The 19416-nt window shown below is 45.3% G+C and overlaps 1 protein-coding gene across 1 annotated transcript; it reads right to left on the reverse strand.

Annotated features, from left to right (window-relative positions):
* Positions 1–8508: 8508 nt before the first annotated feature.
* ICOSLG (inducible T cell costimulator ligand) lies at positions 8509–18855 on the reverse strand (the record flags this gene model as incomplete). The annotated part of the gene is made up of 7 exons (XM_084279452.1): positions 8509–8658; positions 9899–9934; positions 11010–11183; positions 12767–13051; positions 13540–13902; positions 16130–16170; positions 18842–18855. The coding sequence occupies 7 exons, from the start codon at positions 18853–18855 to the stop codon at positions 8594–8596; spliced, it is 978 nt and encodes a 325-aa protein (XP_084135578.1). The 3' UTR covers positions 8509–8593.
* Between the last annotated feature and the right edge of the window lie 561 nt (positions 18856–19416).

A 19416-nucleotide genomic window follows, 5' to 3' on the forward strand; every position in this document is an offset into this window, starting at 1 on the left:
TCCTTTACCCCTGACCTATCAGAAATTGGGCTAATAGTAGGAAAATTGTTTAGTTTAGCAACAGCTTGCTATGCTGTATCCGAAGGCCCTTGTAGCACAATACCCTCTCCAGGGCTCTGACCCATACAGAGGCCAAGATGAGCAGAAACTTTGTGCCTACCGCATACTTCCTCAGTTAAGTCTCCAGATCTCTTCCTGGCCTTCACTGCGAAAGAGAGTATTGCTCTTTAGATAAGTTTCATGAGAGAAAGCACAGATTTTCCTAGTGTGAAAGTTCAGATGGGCTCTTGCTGACGATGTAGTTAAGTTGCTGGTGTCCTGCCAACCTGTGGGGTGCAGCACCTCAGAAAGTATGTGTGCTCTTGGCAGTCAGCAGTGACATTTTCTTTGGCATGTTGGGGTGGGAAGGAGATAGGATACCAGTCTTTCCTCCCTGCAGAGTAAGTAACCTGAATGAAAGCTGTGATTGTGGGATCATGTTTGCTTTCAGCCTGTGGCAGTCATGCCACTCAGGGAAGGATGGGTGTGTGTTGTGGAAATCACATGTTTTCTTGCTCATCTACTTGCAAAATCTGACCTGCATTTGGCATGCTGCTCCATTGTGTCTCATTTCTGTTCAAATGGACTCTGATACGCTGCTTCGGTGATCCCACCTCTGTGCGAGGGCACTGACTGCTTGCATAGAGCTTCCAGCTGGCAGAGATACTATAAAATTCTTTATCTGCAAGCTGGGTGCTCTATCTTATCCCAAGATTTAAGTATGCCATGATTAAGATCGTGGAGTGCTTCTTAAAACGTGTAGTGAGCGATGTGTAAGGTCTCTGGGTTGTAAAGCCAGACCTCCCCAGGAGGGGCTTAGGGTCCATTTTCAGCTTCAAAAGGAACTTCCTACCTGGTTTCTGCCCAGGTAACTAAGTTCAGTGCTTTCCTCCTAGCTGTCCGGAGCACCACTGCCTAGCGACTAAAACAAAACAAAGCTGCTTTCTTCCCCTGCCCTCCAACCCCACCCCAAAAGCATCTGAAAACTATGCAGGTGGGGGCACACCTCTGTGCCTGGGACGCTACAGGGCTTCAGGGTGCCCAAGCCTGAGCACTTCTGACCCAGGGACATTAAATCACAGAATCACAGAATTGTAGGGGTTGGAAGGGATCCCAAGAGATCATCGAGTCCAGGCCCCTGCCAAAACAGGTTCCTTTTCCATTAACCCAGTGTTAATGCAAAAACTGGTTCTTACCAGCAGAGGTGTTTGACGTGTAGAATGCCTACTGCTGTTTCTCAAGACTTCGAGGGCTACCAACGCAACAAATGCAGCCACAGAAATTGGTGGATTTCTTTTGCCAAGTTTTCTGTTTCTGAGGAACTATTTGTATGACTTTCTTTGACTTTATTTGTTTGTTTAGAAATGTTTTTAATCTAGCTTTGTTGTGATGCAATAGGATTGCTCAAAGATGAAGCTAAGACATTACACGAAGCCTGTCGGTGGTCGTCACTTTGCCAAAAACACTGATGAAAGGCACTGGCGTATTGTGTGCATGCCTCGTGGGCTTTGTGGTTGATTGTTCCAGACAGGCAGATCCTATGCTTGTTTATAGGAGATCTTCTTATGGGCTACTTTTTTTTTTTTTTTTGTAAAAAGAACAAAAAATTTCCTGTACAGGGCTTCACCTGTAGAGGACCAGTCAGGTGTCACTGGGCTGGAGCAAATTAAAATTCTCTCTCCCTTTCTTTCTCTCTCTCCCTTTCTCTCTCTGATGGATAAAATTGTTCTATGAGGAATACCTTGACAAGCGGCTGTTTGCCCCATGGTAGGTATGAAAAATTCAACTTTATATAAAAAAACCAAACAAACCTGAAGTTAAACTGAACAGTTGTGTAGATTTGGTTGGGTTTTTTTTAGTTATTTTTCATTCTTTTGCCTTTTCCTGCTTGATGTCACTTACAGCTTGGAGCTGAGCTGTGCCCTGGCATGCCAGGGCTCCTGGTGGTGTCTCACCCTGGAAACTCACCTTTCTCCAGAGCCACTTTCTCTGTTTTTCCAGTGCTTCACTTTTAGGGCATGCTTCTCATGTGAGCTGATGCCCAGGAGTCTGGGAGAGCTTCATGGGGTGCTGGCTCCCTGCTTTGCTCTGCGTAGAAACAGTCAATAAACTTCCCTGGAAAGGATGGTTGTTATCTGGCCAGCCCTGTTGCGTGGCTCAGGAATTTATCCCATGATTCTGATAAGAGAATTCAGTAATGCATCTCAAATAAAAGAGCAACCTCCTGTGCTGCAGAGTGTGCCAGATAGATATGGAAATGGGAGTGTATGTATGGAAAAACAAGAAGGGGCTTTAAAAGACCGCGTTTATGATAGGACTTCTGGTGCCTTGATGACACAGAGTTTAATATCACTGGTGGCTTATCAAACTGATCTGAGCTGGATAATGAGATATCCAGTGAGGTGATAAAGATACTTTGTGTTTGTCTTGTGTTATAAAAGCACATACAGTGCTTTGGCAATAGTTCAGATATTTGACACCTTTATCTCTTGACGTTTTATTAGTTATTGTGACTGCAGTAGTGATGCATTTTTAAAGTTAGGTAAAATAATAATGGTAAATCTGACTGCTAAAGAGGTGAACCGAGAGGAATAGAATTACCTTGAAACTATGAACTCAGCCTTGTAAGAGAGATGACACGTGACAGCACAGATCTCCTGGAGGAAGAAATTAAGAAGGAAATGCTAGCACTCCCCCTCTGCGCACGTTATGGCTGCGTTAGTGTTGCTTCTTACTGACGCATTCTTAAATGTTTTCTGGTCTTGACCAAAAGACATTTTGTCATCTTTTTCCTCTTTTCATTTTTTTTTAAATGGCAGACTTCTTTTGTGCAACCGACAGGGAAGCGTAGTCTGTACGCAATCCCGTACAAACAGCATTTGTTGATTTATGACGTCTACTGGGGTGAATGCTGAGAAGCAGACTCTTCAGTCGGGCAGGGAAAGAAGAGAAGAAGGTCTCTGCGTGCTGGAGATGGGAGTTCAAGCACCAAGTCAGCTACAGCCTTCTATGACCCAGAGCATGCGACTTCTGTGTCAAAGTTTTCCGGTTATGAAGTGGCCCCAAGCAGTACGTCTTGAAATCACAGGAAAATAAATTAGTGTTTTATTACTGAAATCTTGGGACCTATTTTTGGCAAGTTGGAAGGTCAGCCTATGTCTCTGTTGATATAAGAGCATCTATCTCTACATAGTAATTTTCTGTGCCAGACTGAAGTGGGAGACAGGCTCTTTCCTAGCAAAGTACTTGAGTTTGTGACTAATGGAAGGTCGTGAGCAGTTCCCATGGACTTGCATTTTGCAGCACAGGGCATTGGTTTGGATACACAATTTATGCTTATTAGCAGTGCTGGTAATGCATGAAGCGTTGGAACCATTCTCCTCATGTTAGAAGGTAATTGTACCAATTGACGTTTTTCCACCCAAGCGTGTCTTCAAAGATGAACGAGACAGAAGCTACTGGTTTGTGGCCTGCATTTCCCTGGGCTGCCAGATGCAGGGGAGATCACCTCAAGGAACATGTAGGTTGCCTTTTATAATTCTCGGATGGGGACCAGTTTACAATGTTTTCATCCAATGAGTGTGGTGAAGACCCTAATGCCACATCACACATCAAGAGGTAGAGTCCCAAGAGCCTAACTTAACTTCTGCAGTGTGTGTGCAGGTCCCCTCCCTCTGGAGCTGGGCTGTGTTTGATTATTCTTTAGAGCAGTTTCTCTTGCCCTGGAAAAGAGACAGGTTAGAGAGATTACACTTGTGGGGTAATGTGAAGTTTTGTGCATGTTTGCTACAAACATGGAAAGGGTTCACTTAGCAATTTGGAAAAGCAGCTAATAGTTTCTTTCACATAGCACAAGGAGCCATTGGGAAAAGCATTTGGAGTCAAGGTTGTTGAAGTGGAAAAAAGGAATGCATTTTTGAGCAAAAATGTTTCAGCTCTCATGGGTGAAAAAATTTAAATAATGAATTTGATTAAAGGACGGATGGATTCAGACCAAGTAGCAACACATGTTCTCTCTCTCGGGGCTTTCCATCTGTGGTTTACCAGCCATGCCACAATAAAAGCCTTTCGCTTTTCTGTGAAAGTGAGTCCATTTCTTAGAGTCTTCTCACAAAGCTACATCAGTCGGTGCTTTCCTGTGCATGTCTTGAAGTTGCTTGGGACACGCAGTTCATGCGAGCCACTATCTTTAACGTAGGGAAGCAGGGATGCTGGTGTACATGTGCACTGCTGACCAGTGTCAGTGTAGTAAGTTAGTTTCAGTTCTGGAAGTGGGTGTGTTGCACCTTTACTCTGCTAAGGGCTGTTAATTTGGGTGAGAAAAGGATGTGTCAGCCCAGACATAGTGCTGCTTGCAGGCTACTGTGTGGCTTTCATTGGGCTGGCTCAAGGTATTTTCCGTGTGCAAGCCAAAAATAGAGCAGAGGTTGTCAGGTCTCTGTGCTGCATCGGTCCCTCCTCATCCAGGGACAAGGAGTGGTTGTATGTCAGGAGGGACATGGCTGAAAGTAATGTGGGGGCAGTGGTTTGGAGTGACTTGTCTTTACGTGCTGATAGATTCAGTCATACATACAGAAGAATGAATAGATTTTATTTAAGGTATAACCATGATATGTGATGACAAAAACTGTTATTACAGAATTCCCAAGTCTTTTGAATGCTAAAACCAACTACCATCTAGGATATATTTGTCTCCAAAAAAGCTGGAAACCTAAACCAAGTGAGAGGATGGATTTTTGCAAGAGTAGGCTGTTGCATTTAGATGTATTCAGTACACATGTGAAGCAGCCCAGAAGTAAGAAAATTCAACCAATCTGATTAGCTTAACAACATACTGTGAAGCGACTGCTAGGTCACTTCTTACATCGCTGAGCTGTTACAGCTTCTTGCAGTTACAGAATATAAAGGTGGAAAACTGGTTTTGGGAAAGGCTTTTGTCAGTTACAGCAGCACCAAAGAGGCTGAGCGACAGCGAGGAAATGTCTGCAGGACTTCTTGCTGAGCCGCTAGGAAATGGTTACCCTTCACATCCGCCCAGATGTTGTTCACAGTTTTATGGTGCCTGCAAGCCTGCATGCTTTCCCCAAGCAAATTACCTTCAGGGTTCACTGAGGACTAGGTGAGGACTCAGGAAATATCTAACACCTAGATTAATGGGTGTGAGAGCAGACAAGGAAAAGCTGATGTACCTCAGTAATCTTATCTGACAGACGCTGTGAGCTAAATGCCCTACCTTGATAGGCTATGTTACAGTTGTAGACTGGAAGGCAAAAGAGGACAAAAGCTGAATTAATAAATAAACCTGCGTTTTTCACAGACAACATTCAAGATTAGCAAATATTCAATACACTTTTTTTGGACATTAATAGATAAAATGACTTTAACACTCCCCATCCCCCCACCCCCAATTGCACACAGTTATTTACACTTTAAAAGGGAGACAGGAGCTTAATTACATAGTTGTAGCTTGGCTTTAAAAAAAAAACAAAACAAAACTTCCTATCTTGTTCAAATTGGTAAGTGAGCCTAGATTGCATCAAGTGAGATCTAAAATGTTCCTTCTCTGAAATCCCATGGAGGCTGAGCCTTTGCAGCCCTCCCACATGACACCGGTGCAGTGGTGGTGCACAACTACCCAGCTCGGAGCCTCTTTGGGGGTACTGCTTCAGCAAAACCAAGCTGTGCCTAATGGTTCTGGAGTCCCTGTGATGAGAGACCACAAAAAAAATCTTTTTCACTTGGCTGCAATTTGAAACCTGATCTTGACATGAAGTCAGTGTTGGATCTCACAGCTGACACTGGAATGCTTCCTCTGTGCAGACCTAGGAATAAAAACTTGCTGACATTTAGTCATAAAAATGGTAGAACTTTAGTCTAGCAACTGGTGCAGGAGAAGGTAGGTGTTTTCAGGGCTCAATTTAAAAATCATCTCCGCCACCCTCCCATGACAAGATGGGGAAAGCACCTAGCCAACAGAGCTAGCATAGATTCCTTCTCCTTCAAAACCTCAAACCTACCATCAGCAAAGTTTACCACTTTGCTCTTTTCAGCCAGTTGCTCTTGGCTGACTTGGGGGTGATGCAGAGAGGAACTGGCCCAAGGAAACTGCATCTCTTGGCCTTCTGAACGTTTGTGGACAGTGATATAGCATGCACTTTTTTTTTTTTTTTCTCAATTGAGGAAAACTTGACCATAGTTTTTGTTCCATCCTGAAAAGGGTACACGTACGGAACCTGACATTAACAGAGCAGAGAGCACTATTTTTAATCGTTCAGATTGCCACAGCCTGCTCTTTCACATCGTATGCAACGGCTTCTGTCACAAGTGGAAAGTCCCCCTTTACGGCAGAATCTTCAGTAAAAAATAAAACTCTGATAGTGAATGTGTTTAAACAATGGATGTTCCATTACATTAGCACATTCAGTGCTTAACCCTGTGATAGAAACTCCTGGTTTTGGTGGACTGGGTCAAAATATTCTGCCTCTTTTTGTACACAGTAACACGCAGCTGGTGAAACAAGACAATGAAAGGATGTACTGTAGAGAGAGACAAGTGGAAAAAGTCACAAATCTCATTCTTCAGAGTCCTTCAGTTTTCTTTTTTTTTTAGCTGCCATTCTTCACATTCAGTTGTCATTGTCAGGGTAAGGAGAAGCAGTAGGAGTTCTCATGCTCCTGAAATGTGGTAGCTTCTGCTACTAACAAAGTCCCCGATGGTGATGATGAGACTGGGCACTCGCCAGCTTTCAGAGCTCTGGCACAGAGTATCTAAGGCCCAGGCTTACTACTTTGTCCTGTTCAGGAGCTCAAAACACTGACAATCACAGAAGACTGTCCTAAGTGGTCAGCTGGTGTGTGGACACAGACACTGGCTGGAACAGAAATCCAGCTGATGTTGCTGTCTCTTGCATTGGAGAAGCGTTTTTTTTTGCTGCTTCTCTAGGCACACACTGTAGAAATCTGTCACTTGTATTACAAGCAATGCTGCCACCAATATGTGGGATGATGCTTCTCTTGACACATCTCCAGCTGCCCAGATTGTTCGCAGACTTTCCCCTTAGACAGGTGCTGTAAAAACAAACCAACTTCTTTTTAGAAAAACAATCCCCCAGAAATGATCACATCCTAGAGTTGTGTGTCCTATGTAACCAGTGGAACAAGCTGCAAAGGTGTGGAGAAGCTAGATTTCTCCTGCTGGGAATCAGCTTGGGCGAAGCCCTGCCCCAATACCTAAGATGCTGGGGGCCCTCTGCCCTTGTGCCACAGGCTGAAAGTGCCTCTCCCTCTGCAAATGCAAAAGGTGCACTCCTGCTAACATCTCCTTCCTTCCTGAAGGGGTGTCAGTGTCAAATCTGGCTTGTTTTAAGCTACTTCCCAGAACAACATGCACAAAGCTTATCTGTGGCCACATGGGAAGCAGCTTCTTGAGGCTCCTCTACAGGCAGCGAAGGGACCCTTCCAGAGAGCGATTCAGAATTGCTCCAGCTCTGGATTTCTGCTCAGTGGCTCATCCTGCCCCACTGGCTGTAATGGGTGTCTGGAGAGCCTAACTGCAGTGGGATGAAGTTACTCTCCTTCCCAACCTGCCTTCCCCATAGTTTCCAAATTTTTTTTCCTCTAACAACAAAACTAGTTTCAGTAGGCTTTTGGTGGGGTTGTTTGGGGTTTTTTTTTCAGTATTCAGGACTCCCACTCCCTCTGTGAAACAATCTGACTTGATAATGAAACTCACATAAGCAGAAACACATTTATATCAGTATTGAAAAGCAACAGGCATAGTGTCCCTGGGGGTGCAACCTCTGCAGTGCCTTACTCCCCATCTACTACAAACAACTTGCTTGAAAATCAGAAATTACCACTGAATTAGGCTAGAATTTCTCCAAGACTCCACCTTTTGCCCCCACGTAGTAACAGCTGTTTCTCAATAATGCCTGACAAGATACTAGTATCCCCTTTTGTTAAGAAAACAAACCAGAACAGCAACTAAAGCTGGGCTGACAGACACTTAACAGCTTGCACAAATTCTCTTGCCTTGGTCCTCAGCTACCATTACTCTTAGAAAGGCCTGTTTTCCTAACATGTAGATTAAAACAAGGCCTGTTTTCCTAACATGTAGCTTAAAACTCCTTTTGTTTAAGCATGTCATGCCTCAAGTACTGTGTCTTCTGTGTTAAGGACAACAAATAACCTATCCCATCCTCTTTAAGGAATTCTCTGAAGAAGGTTGTTGTTATGTCCTTAATCAGCCTTACCATCTCCAGCCTAAACAAACATAACCAATCTTCCATCAGAGACTGCATTCCCTAGACAGTTCTGATTTCTCCGGAATTGCTCCAAGTTGCCCTCAAATTGGGATACTCAAAAGACTCCACCTTCCATGCCATATGTGGCTCCTTAGGGGGTGGGAGAGTTTCTGACAGCAGCACACCTCCGAAGCTGCTGTCCCACCACCTCTGCCACAAAATGTGTGGAGATGTCCCAGGAAAAAGATACGTGTCGGGAAGGCAAATGTGCCTGGTTTGCTGTTACTGAACAAATGGTGCTACAGCAGCCTTCTACACAACATAAATATTTATTATTTGTGGCACAGATGTTCTACTTATGGGCCAAGTCCAGAGACCTAATAAAACAGAGCCTAGTTAATTAAGCCCAGAGAAGAAAAAGTTGACCTTAAATGAACTGTTTGTTTTGTGTTAATGCAGGAACAGAAGGAGAAAATGTATATTCATCTTAAGGAGAAAACCCATCCTCCTTTCTACATTATACTCTACAGGAATCAGTGTAATGCCTGTTGATGTTTAGCAAACACATGTTGCGGATCAGTCTGGGTTGCGGGATGGGTCTGGAAGACAACTGACCATTAACCCAGTGTTCTTAACCACCAAAGTTTTTCTAGAAATTTGAGGTTTTCTAATTTTATTTTTAATACAAGGATTATTTTGCTTCTGCTCAATAGTATGAATTGGTTACACTCACAGCATCTGCTGGGGCAAACCATGCTTTTGCTATTACATTTTTGGTCGAACCACAGTATTTTCTGCCTGTTCTGCAGTAGAAACTACCATATGAGATATAAAATAGTCAGATATTTCATCCTTTCTGTACTCTTGTGAGTCCCCTGGGCTGAGTTTGTTTTTCCAAATTCCTTTTGGATTTTTGCCCTGTTTTTAATTTTCCCACACTATAAATGAATTTGTAAACCAGCTAGCCTGTAATATTGCTTATAAAAAATATGAGCATGATGAAGGTTTAAATGGCTTTTTTTCTTTTCTCCTCCCTCTAGGAAAGGAAAACACTTAATATTTTATAAATTGTGTGTATACAGGCTCAGGCTTATTGACATGATGCTGCTGTATCCCAGCTAAAGACATTCTAGGAAATGGTGCCCAAGAAGGCAGGGAACAACCATCTGGTGATGGACACTGACATGGTATCAAGTGATAAATGGTCAGTGTTGTCCACACTTGAAAAGTCATTCATTTGAAACAGATTTTCCAGGTTTGTCTCTGACTGGCTTATGGCATAATCCATGCATCCTGATGGCAACAGTAGCTGCAGCACAGTTGTAGAACAGGAGGGGTGGGTGGCTTCAGACTGTTCACTCTGTGTCCCCTATCAATTTGTCACGTCCCTTGGCCTGAGCTGTTGAAGGAACTTTTGGGGACTGAGACGCTCAGGCTGCCTTTGGCAACTCCTTCAGAACTCAAAGGGCTGAGAGAAGAAGTAGGGCTACCTCTCCATGTGCTTGAGTTTGTAATATCCACCAAGTCTAATCCAAAGGCTTTGTGCCAAACAAGTACCAAAGCTATGAAGTTAAGTCACTCTTGACACAAACACAGCAATATATTTTTAATACTTACAGTTGAGTCCTCCTTTGTCTTCATTTGGTTGGACATCTGTTGAAACAAATGCACTGTTTTAAGCATATAGGATAGGTAACTATGGTCTTTTCCCCCGTGGGATTAATATTAAGCAACAGCCACCCAGAGTTGAGGGTTCAATGTGCAACATGCACTTTGGACAGCAAAACATAGTCCATACTCTGTTTGCTTGCATTTTAGGTCACCAGTTTTGGGCTTGAAGCAAGAGTCCTGCTCTGTGTTTTGGGAAGGAGTCCTGCACCACTTTTGGGTTGTTTCTGAAGGAAGGACATGGCTCCTAGCACAGCCGATCGCTACTCTGCTTTCTCCTGCTCTTTTCTGAAGCCCCTGGGCTTGCCAGCTAGGAGAGAACATGGACCGAAAATGGGGTTTGTCCTTGTCCATGAAAAATGTGGTTGCTCCTTCTCCCTTTTCTTAGGTGTTAGCTCTGGTATGCTTGCAAAGTGGCTTACAGAAGTACCCAGGTACATCAGCAGACTGAGTCTGCCTTTTAGATGCTACCTTTTGTTCTGCCTTGCCAGGCAGCGAAGGGTCCTGCACGTGGGCAAACGCAGCAGTGCAAAGGGACACACGTATGATGTGGAGCAAGTGAGACATGCTTTATTTCTAACTTGTAGAAAACTGCTTGATCCCAGTGGGATCTTGAATAACTTGCCCAGACAGTGACTCTAAAGCTCTCAGGATTGATTTAATCCTCCGATTTCTAGTTTGGATTGTGCTAAGCAGAGTGAGCTGCTGACCCCAGTCCTGTTCCATGGAGGAGCATCTCCTCACCTGTCCAGAATCAGCCTGCTGAGATTGCAGCTGAGAAATTATGGTCTGAGCAGGTGCAAAGTCCAAGTAACTCACACCCATCCATTAACTCCTGTGGGGCTGAGCAGAAAACCTGGCAGAAAGCCATGAAGTATGACATGTTATGGGACACTACACGGCCTCCTCAGGGCACCTTAGGTTTTTGATAACAGTGTGATTTCCTGTTACTCTGCGCAGGCAACTTGCACCTTCTAGCAACGTGCTGGATGACATGAAATATTTTGGTAAATGAAAAAGAATTCTTTGGATTTGGTCATGCAAATGAAGGCTTCATTACCTGTGTAGGACACTAGTTTAGAGGACCTCCGTCTCCACAGCCAGCAGGTTAAAACAGTTAGCAGACCTATCAGAATGACAATGGAAACAATGCCAGCTGCTTGAGCACCTCGACCATTTTTCCCCAGGTTTTTGTGGCTTTCTGTGCTCGAATCATCGGTGTCCTGCTCTGTGTCTAGAATAAAATAGAAAAAGGATGTACTAAGGCATACGTTTTCACAATTTGTACCAGGCAAATATCTGACCACGTTTTACATGCACAACTTCTGCAGGACTGAACATTCATGCTATTCGTATCACTGTGATTCTGGTGGTAGTCTTTCTGAGCAAGGCAAGTCTCCTGCTTATACTGTCTGATAATATAATACCAGTTTATTCCTCCCTGTCATCATAGGGCATGCATCCCTCTTTCTTCCTTTTTTCCTTCCTGCCATCCCCAGGAGACTATGTGTTGGAGCTTGTATCTAGACTAAACTGAAAATAAATCTATACAGAATCTACACTGTAAATCTTACAGTATTCAGAAAAGTCAGTGAAAATCTGTTTCCCTGAAGTTAGTGACTAATTTGCACCGATTGGTGCAAACTGAAGGTTTCAAATTACATCTCTTACTCTGAAGTGGGGTAGTGCTTTTAGAAAATTAAAAAATAAGAAAACAAAATAATTAGAAAACAAAAAATAAGATAAGGTCTTTTCTCCCCAAATACAATACAGCATTAGAAAACTAATGACAAGGTTACTTAGTTTTCCTTTAATTTGGGATGACAGCAAGGGTGTGCTATCACATAAACACTCTGCTGAGCAACTTTTGCATATGAGAACAATTTTTCTTCCTGGAAATACTTTGTATTGTTTGGCTGTTTGTAAGGCTGGTGTCATTACATCCACAGTACGTGATTCCCTGCCATGTTTAGGTAACCAGACTTTGGGTATCTAGTTACAGTTGTGCAAATAATTAAACCTTCTTGCACCAGGGTGCAGAAACCTGCGTGAGAAAGTTGTGGTGGGAAGCAGGGCCAGGAAGAGCAATGAGATCGAGCAGGCACCTCCAGGTAAGCTCTCCCACTCCAGATAGCTTCCCTACACAGATGTTAGGAAAGCATGACATTCCCCGCTGCTTCTATAGCTCAAATTTTTAATAGCTTTTTTTCTTTTTAATAGCTTTCTAGTTCTGTAAATAGTTGAGTAATTTAATATTTGCTTTTACTATTAATGACATATCAGCAATAAATAGCTTATTAAACTTGTGCTATTAGGTCTATTGCTCTATTAGGCCAATAGTGCCTGTTTGCTACAGGCCTACTTTAAATAGTACGCTGTGTTAAATTGAGCGGAGGTGGGAAAAAGAACTCCAAAACAAGGCAGAGCAAAAAGCAGTGTAAATGCTGCACAGCAGTAGGGCAGGGGTTCAGGAATCGTGCACCTACTGTGGCGTGGTGCCCCCTGAAAAATAGCCTGATTCTCCAACTCATCATGTTCTGAAGGAACCAAAAGGCAGAGCCCAGTGCGTGCCTCAGACACGAGAGCTGCTCAATGCTGTTGTTGTGACACGCTTGATGGGCTGTTCATTTCAGTGTGGGAGAAGTCAGAGGTAAACACAAAGTCTGTGGCCAAGTGTAACTAGCCAGAAGGAAAACACCCCACTCTTTTGGGGCCTACTGAATTAACGCGAGCCCCGTGCTAGCGCACATCTACAGATACACGCTGGTTGATAAGAGCTGCCATCTAGGAGACATGAGGTGTTGTGAAGGGACTTACACTTGGCCGACAGATTTTCCCTCAGTAATTTATTTTCTATGGCGCACTCTATTTGCATGTCAGAAGTGGCTTCAACCTTCAGCGTGCTAAAAACACTGTAAGTGCCGTCGTCGTGGGAGGTGATCGTCAGCTCTGACGGAAGCAGGTGGCTGTTGTCTGTTTTATTTATCCAGTAAACGTTGGGCGCTGGGTATCCATTGCCGGACCTGCAGCTGAAAGTCACCTCCTCGCCAGCGCTGTCACTGTTTCTTATCGGTCCGCTGAGTATTGGCTGGCTGTAGCTAGCTAGAGAGCAAGAGAAAAAGAAGTAGTTATCAACACGTTGAAGTCTATTGAAAAGACTCAATTTCAACGTGGGTTCTGAAGCAGTTCTGAGTTTTGCATGACCCTCATGACTTAAAAGGGAAACACCTGCAGGCATGGTATGTAGGCCAGAAAGCAGAGCGCATTACTGGAAGGGCAGAAAGCTAAAGCCAAATCTGAAGGAAGAAAGCAACTTCTTAAGCTGCGGTCACCCAGCCATGGGAAGAGCACTCGTGTTAAAGAAAACCCAGATGGACGAAAAACCACACTGGATAAACAACTGTTATGGGTATTTGCCCAGTTTTAGATTTGTTATCCGTAACATTTAAACTAATCAGAATTCATTTCTCTAACGGGCTGAAGTGTGTTTCAAAGTTCAGGGTATGCTTAAAGGTAGTAGTGAAGTGTAGTATCAAAGCTGGAATGAGAATTTGGGCAAAAGCATGTGTGCAAACATTAAGAGTTCTTACCTGCTAAATTGAGAGCCACTTCTGCCTGGTGAATCATTTTGGTATATTCAGCTTTCTGCATGATGACACATTTGTACCTACGTTCGTCGTCCTGGCTGACGTTTAGCAGTAGCAGAGAAAAATCACCCTTTTCCAATCTATCCCAGAATAATTGAGTCCTGTTTTTGAAGTGAATACACTGTTCACTTTCATTGTCTTGACCGGAGATCAGTGCGTGTACAACCGAACACTCTTCCTGATCGTCAGCTATTTGCCAATATACCAGCAGATTTTTTAAGGGCAATTCTCTTTCTTGGTAAATGCAGGTCAGTGTAGCATTGTCTCCAAGCTTACTGACGATGGTCTTGTCCTCCAGTGCAAAAACTACAAGATTAAAAGACATAAATAAAGGGAGGTTATGTGGAAAAAATGTCATTATTTTCAAGTATATTCTACCCCAGATAGACTCCTGTATTAGTACTTGTAACAGGCAGGTGAGTGTGCTCACTTTGTAGTCATTTCTCCCTCCTGACTTGCAGTGTCTGTTTTTCTGTATGTTTTCCAAAGGGACCTTTTAGGAGATAAAGCCTACTGCTTATTTCTTTCTCTGGGGACTAACCAGTCTAACCGTTCCCAGCCCCATGGAAACCCCCATCATTCACTTTGCCCACTGGCTGGGACTGACTGCAGACACATATTCAGGGCCTAATGCTTTAATAGTAACTTTTTTTTAATTAAGAAAAATGCAAAATAACACCAGGTAAATCACAAGAAATACAAACACTGATAAGAAAGAGAGTGCTACTGTTATTTTGAGACCAAAAAAAATATAAAGGGGAGTAAAACCAGTGTTGCTCAGCAGACGCAATCATGTTTTATTGCTACCATTGGTGTTACCCTCTCAACAAATATACCCAGATGGCAAACCAGCATACCCAGATACCTCCAGTACTATTCACAAGGGCACGTAGCAACAGGATGTGGGGTAATGGTTTTAAACTAGAAAAGAGAAGATCTAGGTTTGATATTAGGAAATATTTTTCAATATGAGGGTGGTGGATCACTGGAACAGGTTGCCCAGGGAGGTAGTAGAGGCCCCATCCCTGGAGATATTAAAGGTCAGGCTTGATGGGACTCTGAGCAACCTGATCTAGTAAAGACGTCCCTGCTTACTGCAGGGGGTTGGACTAGATGACCTTTAAAGGTCCCTTCCAACCTAATGCATTCTATGATTCTATATATTACACATTTACAACCTCTCATGGCCACTTGAGGTAGGCCAGCACAGAATCTGGCTTTCCTGGCACCTTTCCTGGCCTCCAGACATGAGAAAGGTAATCTCTGCTCCTGGAGAGCAGTGAGAAAGCATGAGCTTGCTGACATGTGATGCAGAAAGTGTGGGTCAGGTACCCTGAAAGCACAAGGGCGGCCTTAACTGCATCCTTCCTGCTGACAGGGACACATCACCTCTCTTCCACCCCAGCAGCTGAAACCCCTCTGGTGCAAGTAGTTGCTGAGACCAAAGGAGCATACATGGTGTACACATCAGACTGGGAAGCAACAGGGCATCTGGCACGAGGCTGCATGGGAGAATTTACAGCTGGACAAAGGGATTTTGCAGGAGGGTCAGTCAGGGAAAGAAAGATGACAGGAGTAAGGGTTTGGAAACATGGAAACTGCCTGGTGAGGCAGGAGACGATGTTAAAGGGGGATGGATATGTCTTTGTGTTGGTGCACTGGACTCAGAAATAGCTCATCTACATGTCTGAGTTGGGTGCCCTGACTTAAAAATAGTCCCGAAGCAAAGGCAGTACTTGCAGGGAGGAAGGCAGTATGTTCCCCAGGCCCTTATCCTCTGCTGGGTGACACAAGACCTAAAGGGCTTGAACTGCAACAAGGATGCTGCAGCTCAGACATTGGGAAACCCCTTGTAGCGGTAGGAAAAAGTGATGCTCTGGCAAGCATTGCCTGGCAGGACAGGGGCAGCTCCATTGCTATTTAGGAACAGGTCAGCCGGCATCTATTGAAATTGAATCTGGTACAGTTTGTCCTGGTTTTGGGGCTGGGGACTTTCCTTTATGACTGTTGCATTCCCTCATGATGATTAAGCAAGAACAGAGGGGACAACTCCTGAAAACATTTAAATATCACCAGATATTTAAAGATGTCCTTTAACCTTACCCTTGTTTTGAAAGGGATTTTTGGAACTGTAATAGAAGACTTACTAATACTGGGTACTTGATATGGTAATGTATGATTCTGGCCATAATGTGACTTTTTCCAGGCATGTTAGGTCTGCTTATCAACAGCCTTTATTACCTCACTTCTAAGGCCTTTCATTGGCAGAGATATATATTCAGGGATGTCTGTAAAGCAAGCAGAGCAATCTAAGCAAGAGTATCCATAAGGTCCTTTGCTACTCTTCATACTGAAAATCACAGAAACTATTTTTTTCTTCCTTCCCTGATGCATATCACACTGAGGAATTCTTAAGCATCTTGCTGAAAACACAGAGATGTTTATATTGTATGTATTAAAAATACTCTGTGTATTTGGCCAAGCACATAAAGGGAAGGCAGCTTCCTTTGTAACTGAAGGATTCTGAACTTACCGGCTCTCAGGATATGATGAAGCAGAAACAGAAATCCGTAGCTAAAACAAAAAAGCACACAGGAGTGTTACATGATAGACTTTAGCATCTCTGCTGTTTACATAAACAATGAACCTAATATTGATTGTTTCGGTATAGTAGCAGAATTAGGTATAGTGTAAGTGAATTAGGTACTAGCCACTACGTAATGTCCCATTGAGTATTTGCATTTTGGGCAGCTGCAAAACTTCTGTGCAAACAACATAACTCTGTGTGTGGGTGGCGGAGGCCGTGAATAGCCGTAAACCGCACTGATGTTGGAATCGGAGCAGAGGGCACGAAGCTGCTGTTGTGCCCATCTTGCTCATGAAAAAACAACCACCTAGACCTCCTGAGCAATGGGTGCGGGAGGATTTCTGGGTCCCTGGGGAAGAGCACGGCTGCACAGGCCTAAATCCAGGTCAGAGCCTGGCATCCCACTGTTTCAGTGAAACTAAAGGACTCGGGGTTTTATCTGGTGACCACGCTGCCCACCGGTTTGCGCACTCAGTACAAATGCGCAAAGAGGAAACATGCTGATAACAAGGAGCTGTGCAAAGGTTCCTCTGGAAAGAATTTGGTGTGTTTGCTTGTTCTGGAAAGACAAATCTATGTAGGAGTTTCCCAAGAGAGTTTACACCTGCTGGTGTTACAGGAAACCCCCGTTTGACCTATCCGTGAAGTCCAGGTGATTTACCTTTCATCCCGTGGGGCTTTAAGAAAGAGAACCATGCAGCACCTTCCTAAGATCTTCCCAAATCTATTTGGCTCCCATGGAGAAAGCAAAGGACATTCCAGACAGAAAATCTACCTACACTTGAAGCTCTGTCTCCAGAGGACGAAAAGGGTGAAGCTTAGGGAAGAATCAGTCTGAACTGTATTACTTTTACATGGAGAAAACACTTTCTTGTCCTTTTCTGTGTCCTGTAAAACAGCTTCATAGATGAAGTTTCCAAAGTTTTAAGTGGAAGCCCAGTGTGGAACATTTCTGCTTTAATACCTATTTTACTAAATCTGCGATCAGCTCTAAAGTAAGCCTCCCAAGTAAGCATACTTAAGTGCTCCAGGAAGGCAGCTTTGCTCTGTCTCTGGCCCTGATGCTTGGTGGCTTTTACACATGGTCATGTATTGCATTTCTGTTGTATTTTTACAGCAGCCACCACTTTGGTGTCAGGCTTGTAGAGGTCTGTCTCGACAAGCTCATCTTAATATAGTTCTTAATTGTGCTTAATCCAGTGGCTGTGTTTGCTGTGTTGTTCCCCACCCAAGTTAGAAACTATGGATATAGCGAGTCATTTGAATTAAATGGAGAACAACTACTGACTGATCTTTATGGGACTCTTTAGGGAATTTCCCCGTGGCAGACATTGGCTGATGCCAACATTTAGACAGTTTGCCAGAACTCATTCTCTAATTATGTGTACAAAATGGATCTTGATTTCTTATGTTAATAAATGATGTCACAGTCAAGGCTGGACAGATACAGAGATGCTTATCCTCTTGCTTGCAGGAGGCTGTAGCTGTGGTGGTGAGGGCTGCGTCAACCCACCGCGTTCCCCTGGAATAGCTTTAATACCAAGCTCTTGTTGGAAAGAGGAAGGAACGCTTGTAACTGCAGAGAAACCTCCGTTTTGCCCCATACATACTCAGCTCCTGTGTCCATCACACTGGCAGTGAGCTCAGCTAAGTGCAGGTGTAGCTGCATTACTTCTCTAGGTTCTCTCTCTCCTTTATTTATTTTTAAAAGTACTTTAATTATTTTTTTTTCTTTTTCGATTCTTTCCCACACCTTCCCCTTCTATAAGTTTTTTGAAATGTCATGTGAAACGGGAGAAAGTTGCACTTCCTCTTTCATACATTCTCGTTCGGTGAGATTTACTCTTCCTACCGGCGTCTCAAGTCCTTCCTGCGCTATGTATTGTAGAATCACGGGATGCTGCCGCTCGGGCAGAAACTAGCCCGACAAAAGATGTCCCCGTGCTCGCAGTGATAACTCTGAGGGTTTTGCTCCGCTGCTCGCATTTGCTTTGTCACCTAATCTTGTACCGACATCGCTCTTCTCGCACCAGCAGATGCCCGAAATAGGCTTTTCTGTGAAGCTTTTCTAAAGCCTGTGGCACGGACACGCTACTCTGGGCAATAAAACCCGGCGGCGGGTCTGCTTGTTTTCGCCCATCATTCGCTTCTGGACCAAAAGGCTTCGTAAAGTGCCATTCAGTTGCCTGCAGCCTCCCACGGGGCAGGTAACAAGCTGGGTCTCTGCGTGGGCTGACCCGCTAAGCCAAGGGTACCCAAGCCGCGGAGGGTGCCCAGCAAAACCCGGCCCCCTGCCCTCCCCCCAACTTCTCCCGCGGCGCCCGGGAGAGCCGCCCGCCCCGGACCCGCAGGCAGCACCGTGCCGGGACCCGCCGCCGGGAACGTTTAACGCCGCAACCCGCCGCCCCGGGACCGGGACCGGGACCGGGAGGGAGCCCCGTGCGGTGCCTTCACCCCCATCTCCATTTAAGAAGCTCCCCCCGCCCCCCGAACTCGTCCTGCCCGCTGCATCGTAACGAAACTCGGACTCCTCTTCTAACGGGGCGTACGTAACTCCCTGCGCCCGAGCAAGCAACCCACCGGCGGCGCCCCCACAAACAGCCGGCCTGTGGCCCCCGAGCCCCGGGCGGCAGCTCCCCCGCCCCGGCCGCCACTCACCCTCTCAGCTCCATGGTCGCGGTGCGGGCGGTCGGGCGAGCGAGTCAACTGTTCTGCACCGCGCCGAGGCAGCCCGGTTTAGGCCATTCCCCTTTCCCTCCCACGCCTCCGCCCGGCGGGGATTTCCGCCTTCCGGAACCGGTGCGCGGACAGCCCTGCAGCAGGGGCGTCGTGCAGACCGGGACCCCTTGTGACCGGCACCCGGGACCGCCAGCAAAGCTCTTACTCCCGGGCGCTGCGGTCCGAGAGAGCCCGGGCCCCGTCCCGGCGGTGCGGAGGGTCTCAAGCACTCGCCTAATCACACACCCCTTTCCTAAGGTAGCCGGGACCGCTTGGCCCGGGCACCCCAACCCCGCAAAGCCGTTGCTCTCGGCGGGGACGCTGCGTGTGCCCCGTCAGGCCGGGCGTCCCTCACCGCCGGCTCCGGGCGCTGCCCCGGCGAGCACCCGGGGAGGCAGGGTTGGGCACCGGCTTTTGTGACAGCACGGAGAGAGCAGCATCTTCCCGTCCCGGCGTGGCGAGGCGGTGGAGGCCGATCCCGCGGTCCCGCTCGGCCTGAACGAAGGGGATGCTCC

This window comes from Gallinula chloropus (assembly GCF_964237585.1).
Source record: "Gallinula chloropus genome assembly, chromosome: 1".
Taxonomy (NCBI): Eukaryota; Metazoa; Chordata; class Aves; order Gruiformes; family Rallidae; genus Gallinula; species Gallinula chloropus.